General features: G+C 47.6%; 2 protein-coding genes across 2 annotated transcripts; both read left to right on the plus strand.

Annotated features, from left to right (window-relative positions):
• The first annotated feature begins 766 nt into the window (after positions 1-766).
• Positions 767-9,643, plus strand: rcor1 (REST corepressor 1). Its single transcript, XM_011492635.3, has 13 exons — positions 767-1,564; positions 1,642-1,701; positions 2,378-2,458; positions 2,535-2,587; positions 3,317-3,478; positions 3,551-3,669; positions 4,489-4,567; positions 4,643-4,693; positions 6,444-6,590; positions 6,661-6,738; positions 8,701-8,758; positions 8,852-9,090; positions 9,180-9,643. Exons 1-13 carry the CDS (start codon positions 1,381-1,383, stop codon positions 9,222-9,224), a joined length of 1,356 nt encoding a protein of 451 aa, XP_011490937.1. The 5' UTR covers positions 767-1,380; the 3' UTR covers positions 9,225-9,643.
• A 1,146-nt stretch (positions 9,644-10,789) lies between these two features.
• Positions 10,790-18,696, plus strand: traf3 (TNF receptor associated factor 3). Its single transcript, XM_004084394.4, has 14 exons — positions 10,790-11,132; positions 13,428-13,584; positions 13,989-14,154; positions 14,241-14,292; positions 14,368-14,472; positions 14,553-14,717; positions 15,744-15,824; positions 15,897-15,971; positions 16,057-16,149; positions 16,225-16,365; positions 16,703-16,877; positions 16,964-17,307; positions 17,396-17,587; positions 17,662-18,696. The coding sequence occupies exons 2-14, from the start codon at positions 13,431-13,433 to the stop codon at positions 17,695-17,697; spliced, it is 1,779 nt and encodes a 592-aa protein (XP_004084442.1). The 5' UTR covers positions 10,790-11,132; positions 13,428-13,430; the 3' UTR covers positions 17,698-18,696.
• The last annotated feature ends 957 nt before the right edge of the window (positions 18,697-19,653 follow it).

Genomic DNA, 19,653 nt, shown 5'->3' on the forward strand with positions numbered 1-19,653 from the left:
AAAAAAAAAACTTTCTTTGCTGTTCTGCTGCCCCCTACAGGCTATAAGTGGTAATTTCAAACCTCTTGGACACATCAGCATCATCTGCTTCAACATCTGTTGGTTTTATTCAATCTTAACTATTCCCTTTGCAACTTTTACTTCTCACTATTATTTCAGTAAATGCCCCCCTCTTATCCTCTATTGGTCTATTTTCAAAGCAGGGGACTTTTAATTATGATTATGAGGTTTTTAGCCAAAAATCAAGACAATGGTCGTTTCCTGTGAGTTACAGGCGGGACCGATGGCGCGGAGCAACCCCGCTCCCCCTTCCTGTCACCCATAACTCAGAGCTGTTGGTTAGCATGCTCTCCAGCTGGCTTACAGCCCCCTTCACAACCCCAACCGAACATTCCAGTGCAACTAAAATGCCAAACAATATCAGAGCAGTCCAGCATTCCAGTTTAGATCCAGATTCCAGCTCAGAGCAGGAAAACAAGGACGAAGATCTATTCGTCTGCAGGTGGATGATCAGGATGGAGCAGAGCAGGACCACCCACAAATATGACTTTTTTCAAACAGCCTCTTTTTGAAATCTCTCTCTTTTTTGTAATTTTGTAATCTCCTTTCATAAATGTTATTTTAATGTAATATTTCTTACATCTTTTATTTGAGAATTTGAAAAGCATCTTTTAGAAGATTTATAACATCCTCCATGAAAAAAACGTAAACCAAATGTGTTTGTTTGCTTTAATCACTTTTTATTTCCTATTGGTATTGAATATTTACCTAGTCTCCTTATCTATTAGTTAACTGTTGATTTTGTGCCTGTTTTACTTAAGTAAAATGTATATTATTATTATTAACTGTTCAGAAAACCTTCCAATTGGATCATTGGTGGTTCTGACTGGTCTGGTTCTGTCTGCATGCAGTACCGTCAGCGACCTGTGGGGGCGGCAGAGGCGAACCAGTTACCCTCCTCGCGGATCAATGAGCCTCACGCGCTTGGCTGTCTGATCGCTGGTATTGGCCGGGTTCGGGGTCCTGTGCTTGTATATCGACCCGGTATCGTGGTCGGTTCTTTATGTCTGATCGTTCTTGGTTCGGATGTTTGTTCCAGAACTTTCGGGCTCACCTGGGTGGGTTTGAAGTTAGCCGTCGTTAGCATCCTCGACTTGCGGGGGCATTGATGATCCTCCTGAGTCGGAACCTTTGACCCGGAGCTTCACTGCGGGGTCACATCCAGGTGAATCGGTTCTTTCCGTTTCAGACCCGTTTCGCAGGTCCGGTCCGGTTCGCCGGTTGAGTTTTGGCAGCGGGAAGCAGCTTAGCTAGTAGTAGGCTACCAGCGGGAGGAGTCGGCGGTCCACTCGAACTCTCCCGGTCCTGCTGGTTCCGGTAATGCTGGAAAGAAACTTGGAGAATCCGGGGAAGAGGAGGGGCCGAACCCCGGCGGCCAGCAGCGGCGGAGGCGGTCACGGACCAGCCGCGAGCGCAGGCGGAAAGAGCCTGTCCGGTAATGGAACCAGCACTAACAGCTGCTGGGAAGAAGGAAGTTCGGGCTCCAGCAGCGACGAGGAGCATGGTGGGTAAACCGCGAACAGCGAGCTCCTGCGTCCACGCGCGACCTCTGTTCTCACTCTGCTGTGTGTGCGCGTGCAGGTGGAGGAGGGATGCGGGTCGGACCGCAGTACCAGGCGGTGGTTCCGGACTTTGACCCGGGTAAGACTTCTAACGGGAACCGTGAGGTAAAACCTCAAAGAACCGCAACATCCCGGAGCCTGGATCAGAACTCTGGTCCTGTGGCTCTCTGGAGCTGCTGGTTGTAAATAGTTTTGTCTTTAGTTGGGTCCATCGGCTTGGCTGGTTTTGACCCAATTGGTTCCGACCCATGTCTCTAAATGCAAACCTTTTGTGGTCTGTGAGGCCAGCAGCATCACTTCAGAGTTTTGGCCCAGGAGACAAACATGTAACCGTCTGCTTTATTCAACACCAACCTGTGGTCACCTGTGCTGTAACCCCGCCCTCATTTATCCAAATAAGGTCATGACAATATGCAAAAAGGAGGTTGGAGCTCTGCCGTCAGAGGTGGATGTTTGGATACATCATTTTCTTTACGCTTACCAGACCGTCTGCTTTATTCAACACCAACCTGTGGTCACCTGTGCTGTAACCCCGCCCTCATTTATCCAAATAAGGTCATGACAATATGCAAAAAGGAGGTTGGAGCTCTGCCGTCAGAGGTGGACGTTTGGATACATCATTTTCTTTACGCTTACCAGAACTTTTTAATGTTCAAAGGGCCGGGTTCTGGTGTAGCGGGACCAATCGGGCCAGAATCTGCTTTTATTGACGTGATGATGCAGGTGGTTTGATGATGCTTTGGCTTTCTGTCCAGAGGTGGCGAAGGCGGCTCAGGTCCGAGAAAACCTGGGGATGCTGGTTTGGATCCCGAGCAGCGTCCTGAACCAGACTCAGTGTAAGAAGCGGCACGGCGTGATGGTGCTCCAGCGCTTCACGGGCTCACGCCGTTTTTTTTTCTTCTTTTCTTGTAGTGGACGAGTACATCGCCATCGCCAAGGAGAAGCACGGATACAACATGGAGCAGGTGAAGTTCTGAAAGATTGGCGACTTATTTAAGGGCGTTTAAGCCCCGCCCTGATTGGTCCGCTTGGGTTTAGTTGAACTTTTTGTTGGTTTTCATTCATGATGTATCAAATTAAATGTTTGCAAAGACGTTAAAATGATTCAGAAATCGAACCTATTAGGGTTTGTATCTGAAACAATCAGCTAAACAAACTTTATTTAAAGTGCTTTGTAATTTTGGGGAACAACAATAAAGTTTTGAAGTGAATCAGCACTTTTTGGGGACATTTTCAAAGTAGATCTGTCAGCTGTAGAGGCTAACGTTTAGCTTAGCCAGCCGCTGATTACAGGTAAAGTTTTCATGACTCAGCTTTTATTGCTACTCCGTTCAAGTCCCCACCCCGATCATCTATTCATCTATTTTAAAAGTGTTCTTAATTATGCTGATGCTTTTTTTTTCAACAAAAGCAAAGAATGGGTGTCGTTTTCTAGGACATAGTTTCTGCAGAGCGGCAGGAGTTCATTAGAAGTTGTGGGCGGGGCCGGCGACTTAAACAAATGAGTCAAAATTTGACTTAATGCCGCTGAAGGGAAGCGGGTCAGAAGTTCTGGACCGGTGACGTTTGTAATGGTCAGAAAGACGGTGTTGCGGCATTAGGCCACGCCTCCTCAGTTGCTGCACTCCCATCAGGATTGCAGCCCATCGGAACCGGTCAGAACCGCTCCAGCTGTCCTCTCTGCTCTGTCCCAGGCCCTGGGGATGCTCTTCTGGCACAAACACAACATCGAGAAGTCGTTGGCCGACCTTCCCAACTTCACGCCGTTTCCAGACGAGTGGACCGTGGAGGACCGGGTCTTGTTCGAACAAGCCTTCAGCTTCCACGGGAAGAGCTTCCACCGGATCCAGCAGATGGTATGAAAACGCCGTCGTGTTCCCGGGAGGGTGGGCGGGGCCTGACGGCGGTCTGTGTGTGTGTGTGTGTAGCTTCCTGACAAGTCCATGGCCAGCCTGGTTCGGTTCTACTACTCCTGGAAGAAGAGTCGCAGTAAAACCAGCCTGATGGACCGACAGAACCGCAAGCAGAAGAGAGAGAGAGGTGACAGGTGAGTCAACCCCTGGACTTGGGGACCCCACCCCCCCCTGGCGTTCCAAACAGGAAGTAGAAAAATCAACAGCTGCTACTCAGACTATTGGTCAGAAGAACCCTTCTTGATCTGATCCCTTTTTGTTTCACATCATTTTCATGATTTTTTTTGTAGTTTAAACGGACCAATCAGAGGCCTCGGCAAAAGTCGGCGGAGGCTGCAGCATTCAAATCGTTTGATTGACAGATTTTGTGTAGCCAATGACAGCCGACTTCACCAGGCCGTCGTTGCTGCGTTGGCGCCTGTCAGCTGATGTGAACTGAGCGCCACGGTCCCGTTTGAACACTTACCTGCTGCTCCGCACAGGTTTTTACCCGCAGACGCTCGTATCCACCTATAAGATTCATCAAGATTCAAGATTCTTTTATTTGTCACATGCAAAGTTATATTTGGCAAATACAACCAGTAGTGAAATGTAACCCAGGTCCGCTCCATGGACAGTGCAATAAAAAAGGACGGTCGGGACGGAGTCCTTAAGTGGTGGGGGCGTGGCTTTTCCAACAAGCTCACTTCTGATTGAGTGCGGTTGCTATAGAAACATTGACCAACTCCGACCCATCACTGCTGTCTGGCTCCAACATGGCGCCATCAGTATCGTGAAAAAATGGCTGCTCACAAAGCCCAGTTCTCCGGTTCCGTCAACGATCGGAACACAAAAGCTTCGATGAAGAGGAGGGTCTGCGGGGCTCAACTCTAAGCTGACGTCAGAACCTCGCCGGAGGCGGAGGCGGCGAGCTCTGGCGAGGTGGATTCAGTGGCCGTTTTCTGTTTTGACAGTGACGAGGAAGGTGAGGACGGAAAGGCAAATCCCACCAGCGACTTGGAGTTTGACGCGAACAAGGATGAAAAGAAAGAGGTGAGCTGCTCCTTTCCCGTGTGCCGACTGCTGTTTGAGCGGCTGCTGACAGAGTTTCTGCCCGCCCACTTTCAGGTCGGTTCCTCAGCGGAGGGGTCAGAGGTCAAACCAGCTTCTGGACTCAAGGTAAGAACACCTGAGGCTGGTCTCTGGGACAGACCCACCTCATAGATCAGCCTCCTGGCTGTTTTTTTTTTCTATGGTTTTCATAGATGAAAACGATCAAAACGCACAGCGGCCACTAGGGGACAGCAGTGCTGCAGGCCTCAGAGAAACTTCATGCTGGGGGTTGATGGAGCACAGGAACAGTGGAGTAATAGTGATGCCGCCACGTTGCACACAAAACTTTCTAAGTCACAAATGAAAATATTAAAAATATATTTTTTTTCTTTTAATTTCTTTCTTTTTTTTTTGCTTTAAAAAAATATTTTTGCGTTTGCAACACAAATGTTTTCGCATGTGTTGCGTCTCATCTCACTTTTTTCATATCTTTGGTTTTGCTCACACGAGTTTCAGTTTAGGGTGACAAACATTTGTTTTGCGAACGCAAAAATATTTTTTGAGAGCAAAAATAAAAACTTTGGAATTCATATTCGGGTCTGCAATAAGAACACAATTGGTTATGTCAAATACACACAGTAAAGACCAAAGGTTTGGACATACCTCTCATTCTAAAGGCCCGTACACACCGGGACGAATATTCGCCAGGCGTTATTCGCCAGTGTTTTTCGCCACGTTTTTTGTGTTCACACCCAGGCGATTTTCGCTGACGATGGGCCGAGCGAACATGCAATTTCATTCCCTGACATTAGATGGCGCTTAATGTAAACAAAAATACTCCTGTACACAAGGTGGCGCTTCGCAACTTTACGCTTCTTAAAGTCGCTTTTCACTCAGAAGAATAGAGCAAGTATTTACGCGCTTGTCAGAATAATACAAAGAAAACATGAATATTTCAAGCACCAGTAGCTCCAACTGGTGCTTGGTTCGGGGATATTTTAGAATGTCCGTCAATATTTCTTCGCGGCAGTGTAGACGCTACTTGGCGTCTATTTTCTTCGCTGGTATGTGTGCTCAGCAAGGCAGTTTTGTGTTTGAGCGCCCCCAAGTTGTGTTTTACTGTAACTTCAGAGGCTCCAGACACGTGTGCAAAAGCGCCATTCTCATTGGTCGAATAGATTTCGACGCGACGCGTCGAAAAAAAAAACCCGAACCCGAGGCGTTTTTTTTTTTTTTTGACGCTTTGACGCGTGGCGTTTTTTCGCGTCTGTGTGCACACTCTCATTGGTGCCCTTTGTTTAGTCACGAGGCGTTAAACGTCGGCGAAAATCGCCGGCGAAATACGTCCCGGTGTGTACGGGCCTTAAGAGTTTTCTTTATTTTCATAAAATTGTAGATTCACACTAAAGACATCAAAAATATGAATTAACACATGTGGAATTATATACATAACAAAAAAGTGTGAAACAACTGAAAGTATGTCAGTTTTGATAGAGACATATTTGTGGGGTAAATGTTATGTAGAATTTTTTAATGTATTTCTGTAATTTCGTTATTTATACCAAATGTATCAGGAACCATCATATAAAAGATGGTTCAGATAGATTTCTCCTGTAGCTGTAACGCCAGCCATTGATCATTAAGGATTTTAGAAGCTTCTTGATGTTTAAGGTGAGAGGTCATCAGCTAAACTAATCCTGAGGGGAGATTTCCATCGAGACGTTCAGGTCAGGACAGGCGCAGCTATGACATCATCAGACTGCGACGCGGGTCGAGGAGCAGAACGGTTCTGTAGCACAGATTCGGTTCTGGTTTTGGGGAGATGCTCAGACTCTTCCTGTTGTTGTTGTTGTTCCTCCGGACCCCCCCTCCGCAGATTGGTGGGAGGGCGGCCCAGAGGATGAAGAAACGCCCCCCCAGAGGGATGTTCCTGAGCCACCAGGACGTCCTCTCTCTGTCATCTTCAACCCCTCAGGGCCTCATCAGGCAGCTGGACTCTCAGGTGGTCTCCATCAAAAGACAGGTCCGTCCCGGTCCTCCTGTCACCCCCAACCCCCCCGCAGAGCGCTCGCTCACCTGTCCGTCACTTTCAGATCCAGAGCATCAAGCAGACCAACAGCTCTCTGAAGGAGAACCTGGGCTCGGGGGTCGACGAGTTCAAGCAGCCCGAGGTAACCATGGCAACACGCTTTCCCACCGCTCTAGTGGGGCTCCGGCTCCACGTCTGCCCGCGTGCAAAAGCTGCACATGCACGTCTGCAGACGTGCATGTGCAGCTTTTGCACGCGGGCAGACGTGCACCAACACGTCTGCACGCGTCCTGGTCTGTTCTGGGTCACAGCTCAGTGGCGAACGCTCAGAACGACCGGGTCGGCTTCGGTTCCATCGTTCTTTTGGAGTAACTGTATCCTAACAGATCCAGATAGGTCGCACGAATGTTGAAACTCTGTTTAGATTCAAAACAGGAAGTCCCCCCCCCTCTCCCCCTTCCTTCCATGCCGCTGTTCCTGCTTTGCAGGTTGTCAATCACGCTTCTGGACTTTTCAGGTTCTGCTGCGGTTTCCAACAGCGTCAAATGTTTCCTCCTTTTTTGAAGCGGAAATTGTTCGTCAGTTTCTAGAAGTTCCAGGTAAAATCTGGAGTTTCCCCAGAGTCTAGAGCTGCAGTGACGGTCCACTCCATCATTCAACATTAGAATGAGTTTTTCAAAGAATCTGTTTCTGATGATGTCACAGAACGACGGCGGTTGAAGTTGTGCAATAAAATAATGACGTTTATGAGGATAACCTCTTCAGATTCCAAAGAAAATAGTTTATTTTTTATTTTTATGTCGATTTTTTGAAAGGTTTTTAGAGATTCTAAGGTTGTATTAAATTTATACTAACAAGAAGGAGCGGCTTTAACAGAAGAAAATGCAGGATTGATGCTATATTGCTGAATGAAAATGAAAAGGCTCGAAAAATAAAGGAAATAAAGAAATGATCAAAGTTGACCATAAATAAAGTTAACACAGCACAATAACGATAAAGATATGTTTGTGGAAAAAGCCAGAGCCGGGGATCGAACCAGCGAGCTTCTGCACCAAGGATTCCCCATTTGTTTCAATGGAGGCAGAAATCCTGGAATATCTTGAAAAGTTTAGGGATTTGAAGGAGCAAAAGTCACAGCTGGAAAAAGCCGAAAGAGCTGAACATTTGAATAGTTGAATGGTTGAAATAGATGAAAAATTGTAGAAGGAGTTAAGCGGCAAAAAATGGAGGGAGATACTAGAATAACAATGGGTTGAAGGCTCAACCAATCAGGTAGAAGCAGGTTAAATCCAGAAAAACGTTGACATCAGTAAAAAATCTTTGTTACAAAGACGACGTCGTCTTGGCTAATTCTGCTGACGTTTGGTGCGTTTAGATCCCGTCAGACAGATAAATGCTGCTAACATCGTGCTAACATACTAGCAAGAAATATTGAAACACGTGACAAGTTTCATGTTGAAAACAAAATTCATGCCATTTTATGTTCTAAGTCGGTGATCCCTGACCTTTTGCCGCCCACGGACCGGTGTAGGAACCAGAACTGTTCGGCCTGCGATGAGTGTTCTGGGGCCTGACACTAATGATGATGTCACACTACGGTAGCCCCACTTGGACAAACTACGTAGTGTCGAGATCTGCTCGGGCTCCGTAATTCTATCACTATCTCACATGTCATCGGACCAACGTACAGCCAATCAGATAGTGTGACGTCATCATTAAAGGCTCCTGGTTTTTGTCTGTAAATGCAGCTTTTATTTTGAAGTTGAAGGCTCTCCTGTTTCCTCTCTGGATCTTTTCTACCAAAAGGAACGATCGAAATGTTTTTTTTTTGTTAACTTTGGGGGGAGCGGCGGATGGATTTACGACATGCGTCAAGAAAGCGTCGGATGTAGTGGAGAGAATCCAGAAGTTTTTCAAAATAAAACTTCTCTCAGAATCAGATTAGAAATAAAACAGAAAGAATGCAGGTGGGGCTTTTTTTGCAACTGTCCCACCGACCGGTACCGGTCCACAGCCTGGTAGCTGGGTCACCACTGATACAAGAATTCAAGATTCAGCTCTTCTCAAACATCTAAGAGCTTCTGTCTTCCTGCTGATGTTTTAGAACACTCAGAAGTTCAACAACCGCTGGACCACAGAGGAGCAGCTTCTCGCTGTACAAGGTAACACTTGAGATACTGTTGAGCAGGTGACCTAGAACGCTTTCTGGTCTGTAATTGGTCCGTGACTCTTCCTCCTCCTTCAATCCTGTACAGCGATCAGGAAGTACGGGCGGGACTTCCAGGCCATCTCAGATGTGATCGGCAACAAGTCGGTGGTCCAAGTAAAGAACTTCCTGGTGAACTACAGACGCAGGTTCAACCTGGATGAGGTCCTGCAGGAGTGGGAGGCAGAACATGGCATGGAGGCGGGAGGCGGGGGAGGAGACGAGGACAAGATAGAAGCATGTGCTGTGGAGGAGGAAGAGGAACCAGCCTGCAAGCAGAAGAAAGAGGTGAGAAGTTCAACTACAAATCCCAGAGTTCTCAGTGTGACGGTCTCATTCTGATCGGCTGACACCTCTTATCATTTGTCGTCCTGCAGGATTTATCATCTCCAGCAGACCCTGAGAAGCCATTAGCTTCCTGAAGCCACACCTCCTAAAACCTGCCCCTAATGCCTGACTCCGCCCCCGGGGGGGTCTCTGTTTTATTGCTATTTTATTGTGTTTGTATTATTTTTTTCCCTGAGTTTCTTAGTTCTTCTGTTGCTCAGGTTTAAGGTTTGTGTCATGAACTGTGTCACCTTTTCTGGACCAATCAGAACTTGCCTGTCGATCAATGAGAGAGAACCTTTTTTTTTCTTCTTTTCCTACCTTTATTCTGAAGTCTGTCTGCGTTTAAACCTTTAACTTCCTGTTTGCATTTCTTTGCGCTTTGATCTGTAGAAATGAAGCAGCCATAATGGATAATGTCACTCAGGTGAGGGCATGTCTGATGATGTCATCCTGTTTTTAAGGATTTTAGTCTTTTTAGCAGAAATACAATAAAACCAAAGTTCAAAGGTCATGTGTGTCGTCTTTAAATCAACTTGATAGACGTCATTTTATAGAATTGAGGAGGACTGAACCTAAAATATCTCTTAACTTCATTGACTTAATCACAGTTTGTGTTGAATCTACGAACGGAACAGAATTGACTGGAATCGCATCCTTTTATTTTGAAAAACGGCCTCAAACTCGGCTCAAGTGAAAAAACGTGACAGAAGGATGATCGATTTAATCGTCCTTCCATTCATCATCTGTTGTGTTCAAAAGTAAACTACTTCTTTTAAAAAGCCATCATACTGATCAGCAGATCATCTTCTACTGACCAACTCACCATTTGATGAAATAAAATTAATTACATTTGGAGACCCGGTTACTTTCAGAATAATTCAAATTAAAATCAAATTGTGTTTAAAGATTTAAGAGATACAGAGGATCAAATATGAGAACCAGTGTCTCCACAAGAGGAGTTAAGAAATGGGAAAACTGCTAGGAAGACATTAAAAACTGGCAATACATTACAAATTTTAATTATTAAGGATAACATAGATATAAATGCACCAACAAGATTTACTCATTTGCACTTTTTTCTAAAATCTTTTGAACATGATTGTTTTCTGTGTTTATTTTTTGTAAATCTGCTATATACATATCTATTACACATACTTTTTTACTGTTTGTATACATATGTGTGGGTAAAATGAAAAAATAGGCTCCTCCAACTCCAGAAGTTATTTGCCCAAATCCCTTTTCCAACTTTGAATTTTGTAAATCATCATTATTCTTCTGTTTATGTTTTTATCATTTCAAATTAAATAAATGTGCTTAAATCTATTTTTTTTCATGATTTTTCACCAATTTAATGGAAAAAAACTGAAATTGAACTGATTTAAAAGCAGCCAAATATAATGAGCATACTATGCAAACCAATAAAAAGCCTTCATTATTTAAACATTTTTAAGTTATTTTAGTTTATGGAGCATCAAAAGCAGAAACTGTAAGGTTTGAGCAGAATTTAAGGTTTGAAAATGTTTTTGTGTTTTTAAAGTCTTTCTTTTTCTAGATCAAATGTTCTCCTTTTTTTCTTCAAAAATAAATATTGAGACAAAATGTGTCTGATATATTTTTTTTTAATCAAAAAAAAATAAAGTTCAAATGAGTGGATTCAAATCAGAACAGCCCTGTTGCATGCGTTTGGCTGTGGGGCTCAGCGGCGCCCCCTGGCGGCCGCGCGGCCCGCGGCTGGGGGATTTCCTGAGCGGAAGCAGTGGAGGGGGTTTCCAGCGCGATCCGTCCACTCCGCCGCTGGACCTCCGCTCGCGCTCCCGCTGACATCTGCCTCACACAGCGGCTCGGCAAGCTCAGCCCGCACAATCCTGAACCGGACCCGGACCATGAGGTGCCCTGCCGAGGCTCGGAGTCTCCACGGTGGCGTCAGGCGCGCGGCGACGGTTTGAATCCGCTCGGAGTCCGGCGAGCCCTAGAGCCGCGGCCTTGCGGACGAGATTCATGTGAGTGCCCTGCTGACGCGCACACGCTCGGACACACAACATCATCGGGGGTTCGGGCCCGACAACACAACCCGCTGCTTCAGTTGTGTGTGTGAATGTGTGTGTGTATTTGTGAGGATACAAGCTAACAACCGGCTAGCAAGCACCCGCCGTCCGATCAATCGGATCAATAGATCAATGTAGTAGAGATGATGGGATCTCCGGAGGAGCTGGCGGGACGTGAAGGCATCAGGACTGGAAGCCAGGCACGTGCTGTCATCATCCCTCCTGGTTCTCCTGGGTTCTGTTGGTTCCGCTGGCAGAGCATCTGGACTCTGCATGTCTTGGTTTGGAGGAGGTGGTCTAAACTCGGTTACCCAGAATCCTCAGAGGGAGCCTTGGTTCCGAAGATACCTGCATCAACAAGAACTGAGGACTGTGGGGAGGATGGTACCAGTCTCCTGGTACTCAGACCGGAACCTCCTGTGAGGACGAAAGGAAGCTGAGCTCCCAGCCGAGCTGGCAGAACCAGAATCGGACCGACGGAGGGAGGACTCAGCTTGTGTTCAGGGTCGTGACCCACCTCAGAGGTTCTGATGGTTGGTGAGGTGTGGGCCTTCATTCTCCTTGTGGGTTTGTGGACCTGCTGCTGGTTTGGACCTGCAGGTGAATCCCACCTGTGTTGGGTCATCAGCTGACAGGATGACATCATGGCTGATGGTCAGGTGGTTCTGTTCCCAGATTGGCGTCAGTGGGAGTGGTGCGTTCAGGTACCCCTCAGAACTGTGAGTCTGTCAGACGATCAGCTGACCCGATTCAGGAAACCCCCTCAGACTCTTTCAGTGTGTGAGGTGGAGCTGAGTCAACACCCGCTCTCTGCCCCGGCCCAAAGGTTCTGCTCGCTCGCCCCTCCGTCCCACAGACTGCTGGTGGGTTCTCTGCTTCCCACAAACCGGTTCTGCCGGTTCTGAGGTTCTGTTTTGATGATGGCTGGATGTGAAAGAGAAAGTGGAAGCTGCTGGAATCCCCTGAAGAACCAGGATGCTTTTATTTTGAAGGCTGTCACACGATAAGGAGTGTGGGTCTGTGTGTGTTTGTGTGTTTTGGTGTGTGTGTCTGGGTAATCCAGTGAGTGGAAAAGCCCCGAACATCCCCACAGCTACACTTTTGTAGGAAGTCATGCTGCCTTGTGTGCGTCTGTGTGTGTCAGTGTGCGTCTGTGTGTCCTGCTCTGTCCTCTCATGGATTCTAGCGGGATCCTCAGTCCATCAGGAGAAGGTTCTGGTTCCAGCTTTTCCTTTGGAGCCCAGCGGCCCGGTTCTGATGCTTCAACACTGAGTCCAGGTTTGAGCTCAGAGAGAAGTTCTGCTTCCTTCCTGTGAGGAAGTTCTGGTTCTGACTGGAAGCTGTGAGGTGTGCAGCTGTGTGTGGTTTGACATCACGGCTGCTTGTGCATTTGCAGGTGTTTGTGCGATAGCAAGTAGGTTTGCATCAGCTGGTGGTTTGTGTCTGCTGGCGGTTGTGCGACTGTACATTATTGTGTGTTAGCTGGTTGGTTGTCCTGCTAGCGGTTGTGTGTTTGTGGGCAGTTGTGTGTCTGTAGATTATTGTTTGTCAGCTGACGGATGTGTGTTTGTGGATGATTGTGCAACTGTAGAATATTTTGCGGCTGCTAATGGTTGTACTTTTGTAGATTATTGTGTTTCTGCTGACAGTCATGCAACCCTAGATTAGTGTGTCTACGTATAGTTGTGCATCTATAGATCATTGCGTGTCTGCTGGCAGTTGTCCGATCTTAGGTTATTGTGTGTCTGCTGGATGTCGTTTGTAGATTGTCTCTTTGCTGGTTGCTGTGTGTTTACTGGTGGTGTTTGGGTAAAAGTGTGTCTCCTGTTGGTTTTGTGTCTGTAGATCATTGTGTGATCTAAGATTATTGTGCGTCTGCTGGCGGTTGTGCGTCTAGAGATGGTTGTGTGTCTGCTGGTTGTCTTTTGTAGATTAATGGGTCTCTGCAATGGGTTGTGGGTTTGTAGATTATTGTGTGTCTGTTGGTTTGATGTGTGTTTACTGGTGTTGGTGTGTGTGGGTAAATGTGTGTCATCTGGCAGTTTTTTTGTAGTTGTTGTGTGTCTAAAGAATGTTGTGCGTTGGCGGTTGTGTCTATAGGTTAATGTGTGTCTGTGGGTTGTGTGTCTACAGGTTAATGTGATTCTGCGGGTTGTGAGTGGTTGTGCGTCTCTGGGTGGACACAGTCCGGCCGCTTGTCTTCTTCCTGTCACATGACCTGTGACGGGTCCACTCGTTCTGCCTCCTCAGGTCATGTCAGCGGGGAGGAGTGCTGATGGGAGGGAGGTGCAGATTCCCCTCCAGCAGGCGGCGCCGTCTCTCGCCCTGCCCCTCTCTGCTGCCGTCCCCGCCCCCCCTCACCGCTCCTCCAATCCACGGCCGCCGTGCGAGCCGCCCACTCAGCAAGGTAAAGCGTGAGTTTGATCCCCTCCGTCAGACGACTCGTTACGCGACTCCCCCCCCCCTTATTCCAACCCCACCCCCCCTGTTTACAGCAACAGGTTCCAGGAAGTTCTGGGTAGAACTGGTCCATGTTCTATCAAAGGAACCAAAGCCACTCTAAACACAAAGCAGGGACGTCTTCCCAAATCGGCTGGTTGCCCTGGACCATCTGGTTCTCCGTCTTTCTGGGTTTGATCTCAGAACCTGAACGTTTTTAGTCGGAGAACCAGACGGAAAACAGGATTTCAACCTTTTGAAATAAAAAAACAAAACACGAGGATTTTGTGGTCACCTTCAGAAACACAGCTCAGGACGTTCCTGCCATTTGTCCCCGCCCCCCTGAAGTGTGGGTCTGCTCTGTCCGCTCAGGCGCTCCTGCGGGCTTCCTGCCGGTGCGTGGAGGGTTCAGGGATCACTTCGTAGAAGCTCCGGAAGCCAAATACTGCTGCGAGGCCTGCAGGCTGGTCCTGTGTCAGCCCCGGCAGACTGAATGTGGACACCGCTTCTGTTACAGCTGCATTAATGACATTCTCAGGTGAGACCCTCCCCCTTTTGTCGCAGGTGAGCTGTCGGTCCTGCATGAACACACCCCCTGACCTCCTCTTGTCTCTCCTCGTGCAGCTGTCCGAACCCGGTGTGTCCGGCAGACATGGAGCCTCTGTTTAAAGACAAGGTGGGCAGGAAGCCAGCAGGTGTGTGGTCTGTAAACTCCGCCCACTCACTGACGTCTGTGAGGCTTCCGTTTCAGATCTTTCGAGACGTTTGCTGCCATCGGGAGATCATGGCTCTGAAGGTCTACTGCCGCAGCGAGGCCAACGGCTGCCAGGAGCAGATGAGTCTGCAGCAGATCCCAGTGAGCTCATGCACCTCCATCCATCAGCGACCCCTCCCACCTGTGGGTCCCCGACTCACCTGTGTCACCTGTGTCCGCAGGACCACGTGAACGTGTGTCCGTTCTTTGAGGTTCCCTGTCCGCTGGGTAAATGTAAGGAGAGAATGATGAGGAAGGAGATCCCAGAGCACTTGGCCTGGAAGTGCAAATACAGAGAGAGCACCTGCGAATTTTGCAAGAACAAGATGCCTCTGACTGAGCTGCAGGTAAGACCCTCGTCTGACCTGAACAAATCTACTCAGACCTTTACCAGAACACTTGTAGATCTATTCGGACTGTTGTTGGAACTGCTGTGTTTGTTCTTCCTGAGCACTCTTTGATGTTTTCCGACTGTTGGTAGAACCTATGGGTTTGTTGTGACTGTTTCCAGAACACTCTTTGATGTTTTCCAACTGTTGGTTAGAACATCTCCATTTGTTCTAACTGTTTCCAGAACACTCTTTGATGTTTTCCGACTGTTGGTTAGAACCTCTCCATTTGTTCTGACTGTTTCCAGAACACTCTTTGATGTTTTCCGACTGTTGTTTAAAACCTCTGATTGTTCTTCCTGTTTCCAGGACCCTCTTTGATCTTTTCCAACTGTTGGTTAGAACTTCTGTGTTTGTTCGGACTGTTTCCAGAACAATTTTTAATGTTTTCCGGCGGTTGGTTAGAACCTCTGATTGTTCTTCCCGTTTCCAGGACACTCTTTGATGTTTTCCGACTGTTGGTTAGAACCTCTGTGTTTGTTCTGACTGTTTCCAGAGCACTGTTTGAGGTTTTCCGTCTCTTAATAGAACCTCTCCATTTGTTCTGACTGTTTCCATAACACTCTTTGTTCTCGTCTGACTGTTGGTTGAACCTATCCATTTGTTCTGACTGTTTCCAGTACACTCTTTGATCTTTTCCGACTGTTGGTAGAACCTCTCCCTTTGTTTTGACTGTTTCCAGAACTCTCTTTGATGTTTTCCGATGGTTGGTAGAACCTCTCCCTTTGTTCTGACTGTTTCCGGAACACGCTTTGATGTTTTCCGACTGTTGCTTAGAACCTCTCCATTTGTTCTGACTGTTTCCGGAGCAGTCTTTGATGTTTTCCGACTGTTGGCAGAACCTCTGTGTTTTTTTTGCCTATTTCCAAAACATATGTTGGTGCTTGAACCTGTGTGTTTCTTGACAGTTAGAGCCCCGCCCCTATCAGATCTCCATGGTGACATGGGTGGGACTGCTGGATAACCTGTTTTTGTAACTTTCAGAAACATAAAGAGACGGTGTGTCCAGCATTTCCGGTGTCCTGTCCGAACCACTGCACCTCCTCCTCGTTGCCCCGGAGTGAGGTACCGGTACCGGTCCGCTCTCCTCCCACACGTGCATGTCAGACACGACTGATGACTCCTTCTCTGTTGCAGCTCTCCAGCCACCAGCACGACTGCCCCAAAGCCCAGGTCAGCTGCCAATTTCACCGATACGGCTGCTCCTTCAAGGTGACTCCTCCTCTTCCTCCATCCAGCTGGATTTTTTTTGTCATGTTCTGGTGGTTCTGATGGTGGGGAGTGTTCTGATCATTAGGGTCTGAACCTGGACATGAGACAGCACGAGTCGAGCTTTGCGGCCGAGCACCTGAAAATGATGGCCACCAGAACGGGGCTTCTAGAGACCAAGGTAACCATGGTGACACATCCTTGGCTGCTTTAGGAGCTGCAGATGCTTTCGTCTGAGCACCGTCTGTGTTTGAAGGTGGAGGAGGTTAAAGGCGAGCTAATGGAGAGGTACAAGGTTCTCCCGGCTCTCAGCACCCGCCTGTCGGACCTGGAGAGCCAGACGGATGACCTCCGAGAGAAAAACCGGCAAATGGAGCAGAAGCTGGCTGCCATGCAGGTTAGTCATCAGGAAGCCCCTCCCACAAGGCATATGTAGTAATACCTGAGAGGGAAAACGCTGGTTTTAAGGAGATCATGGGCGTTGTCAGTGAAAGAAGCAGCATTAAGACGGATCAGAAGAGAAACCTTCATGAAGAGAAGAGAGAGAAGAGAAGAACAGCTTGTGCCACAAATCTGAAGATGGCGGAGCGGCCATCTGCAGCAGGAACGTTTGAATCCTCAGGATAAACACACTTATTCTGGAGAAGAGTCTGTTTCAATGATTCGATGATTGAAGGTGGAGCTCAGACGGTTCTCCTCACGAGTCCCGTTTTTCGTGTACCACGTTTCCATAGAAACTGATGAGTTCTCATACGGAGAAGCTGCTGGAGCTGGAGTTGGAGCTGCGATCTCTGCGCCAGCTCCGAGATGAGATGGAGAGCCTGCGAGGAACGCTGGACACCGTTCGAACCCGGCTCAGCGCTCTGGAGCAGGGAGGACGCGGCGGCAGCGGGTCTGCTCACACTCTGGGTCAGTACCGGATCGGGAGTTCTGCGGTCCTCTGCAGCGGGAGTAGAAGCCGGGCAGATGGTGGATTCATGCTGTTCTCTCCGCAGCCTCCCTGGAGACGCAGCTAAATCGCCACGACGACATGCTGAGCGTCCATGAGATCCGGTTGGCGGATATGGACCTGCGGTTCCAGGTGCTGGAGACGGCGAGCTACAACGGGACTCTGATCTGGAAGATCCGCGACTACAAGAGGCGGAAACAGGACGCGGTGGCGGGGAAGACGCTGTCGCTGTACTCGCAGCCCTTCTACACCGGCTACTTTGGCTACAAAATGTGCGCCAGGGTTTACCTGAACGGGGACGGGATGGGCAAGGGGACTCACCTGTCGCTGTTCTTCGTAGTGATGAGGGGAGAGTATGATGCCCTGCTGCCCTGGCCCTTCAAGCAGAAGGTTTGGCCGCATGCCTGCCTCACGATGACGTGCGTCTGTGCACCGTGGTTAGGCTGTGCTTGATGGGTGTGGCCTGTGTGTCTGTCAGGTGACGCTGATGCTGATGGACCAGGGTCCCTCCAGGAAACACCTTGGTGACGCCTTTAAGCCAGACCCCAGCAGCAGCAGCTTCAGGCGGCCCGTGGCGGAGATGAACATCGCCTCCGGCTGCCCGCTCTTCGTATCCCAAAGTGTCCTGGAGTCTGGCACCTACATCAAAGACGACACCATATTCATAAAGGTACGCCGCCGCGCTGCTTAAGGTGCCCCCATGATTCTGTGAATACTTAACAAAACGCCTTCTCTAATTGGCAGGTGACCGTGGACACGTCTGACCTGCCCGAGCCGTGAACGCCACGTTTGGCTGGTCTGAGATCAGTTCGGCAGCGGTCGTCCGCAGAGCCGAGGATGATGGGAACCGTGACTGATGTGCCCTATCAGAGCGGGACACGCCCACCTTTGAGCCTTTGGTGGACTGAAGAGCCGCGTGTTTGTGTGCACAAGAGACTGTGTGAGCGTTGCTATGGCGACGCTGCTCCGAGCAAACATGGCCGCCTCAGTGAGGACGGTCTGTACTGATGCTGTGCATCAACTTCTACTTTCTGATCATTACCTTCCTGAGGCATGCTGGGAAACACACGGCTGTCACAGCCTGGGAGTGCAGAAGAGACCGGGTCAGAGCGGTCCTACTGGGTTCTGTAGAGAAAGTGCTGAGGTGCAGGACGTGTTGGTGGTGCTGGTTAGTTCTGTTTGGTTGCAGTAGAGGCTCAGAACCAGCAGGTGGTGCTACAGGAATGTGTCTGATGGGCTACAGTGGCTCTGAATCGCTGCGCGGGGCAGCATTAATGGACCTCTTCAAAGAACCCCGCCTAATCCAAAGAATGAAAGGAGACTTGATCCACAGGTACCAGAACCTGAAGGAGCCCGCCCCCCCATCTTTGTCAAAAAAATTTCGGTGTCGGTTTGCACAATTTGAACGTTCACTGACTAGGAAAACATGAAGACAGGAAGCAGACGCTGATCTTCCTCTGAAGTTCCGATCAAACGTCTTTTTTTGTTTTTTTCTTTGCTTCACGCTCAGCCGCAGAAATGTCGTCTGCGTTTGTAAACCAGCAAAGCCGCGTCTGCAGGTCAGCTTCCGGAGGTCCGGCTGAAGACCGGAGCAGATCTGAGGAAGGTTTAAGCGCTGGTGTCTGATGTGTCTCACTGCCGATCGGGTGTGAGGTCAAAACACAGCTGGTTATGATGCCATAATGTACCACTTATTTAATTCATGACATTTCAAACTGTTTTTAACAAACCCAACAGTAATTTACTCCAACATTAATAAAGAAGAAATGAAAAACCACTGTCCGGTCTCCTCACCGATGATCCACAGTTTCTGATGTCTGAGTCTGCAGTGGAAACAAAACAGAAGGTTTTCAAACTCTTATTTTCATTTTTTTGAAGATGTATCACTAAAACTCCTTTTTTTGTTGGATTCTTGGCATAAATGTGAGCTATAATCCTGCCTGGGAGATTAGAACAGGATAAAAAATTAACAATTTTCTGCTAATTTTAGATAAAAGTCACAGTAACTGTTCAATAGGAGCTGCAACTGAGAAGTTTTACTTTCATCACATGAAAAATTGCGAAGTGTTGGTTTAAAACTGTCTTGAAGGACTTCTCTAAGAACAACCTGCTAACCTAACCAGGAACAGGAAATAGACGGATTGATGTGGCGGAAAAGGATGACGATGCCAGTAATCTGTGGTGCATTTAAACATTTCTAAAAAAAAAAAAAAAAAAAAGAAGTCTAGTCTAGGCATAAAAGTTTAAATGTCCTCATTTAATCCCCAACTTCCCGGAGAAGACTCTCAGGAAAACCATCACAAAGGAGGAAATGATGAAGCATTAGGACCTTCATCAGACAGACCCAGAAAACAAAAACTTCACAACTTTTAGTAGGATTTGTCTGGTTTATGTTTACTTATTTATATTTGAAATATTTGAAAATATTTATAATTTGAGGACGATTAATTAATCCGCCACATCTGATTGATCTGAAATAGATAAATAAGAAAATTGAACTACTTCTCTCTAGTGGAATATTAGTTACCTTTTTGATTTTAAGAGTTTTAACTATGCCAGGTAAAATGGAAGGGTTTAACTCTAACAATAATGACAAAACACTTCACAGGATCAACAAAAAAATACTGTATCGTGATTCATCCCAGTTATGAACAAACTGTTAAAGTAAAATTCCTACAAATTGATCAGATAAGTCATTGGTTTTTCAGGTACTCTCTTTTATCAAATTAAAATTTT

The sequence above is a fragment of the Oryzias latipes genome, chromosome 22 (assembly GCF_002234675.1).
Source record: "Oryzias latipes chromosome 22, ASM223467v1".
Taxonomy (NCBI): Eukaryota; Metazoa; Chordata; class Actinopteri; order Beloniformes; family Adrianichthyidae; genus Oryzias; species Oryzias latipes.

Coding starts and splice junctions, on each gene's coding strand:
- rcor1 (XM_011492635.3), top strand. CDS start 1,381: ATGCTGGAAAGAAACTTGGAGAATCCGGGGAAGAGGAGGGGCCGAACC. Junction 2,459..2,534: donor CGTCCTGAACCAGACTCAGT/GTAAGAAGCGGC, acceptor CTTTTCTTGTAG/TGGACGAGTACATCGCCATC. Junction 6,591..6,660: donor TGGTCTCCATCAAAAGACAG/GTCCGTCCCGGT, acceptor CGTCACTTTCAG/ATCCAGAGCATCAAGCAGAC.
- traf3 (XM_004084394.4), top strand. CDS start 13,431: ATGTCAGCGGGGAGGAGTGCTGATGGGAGGGAGGTGCAGATTCCCCTC. Junction 16,878..16,963: donor CGGGTCTGCTCACACTCTGG/GTCAGTACCGGA, acceptor TTCTCTCCGCAG/CCTCCCTGGAGACGCAGCTA. Junction 17,308..17,395: donor CCTGGCCCTTCAAGCAGAAG/GTTTGGCCGCAT, acceptor TGTGTCTGTCAG/GTGACGCTGATGCTGATGGA.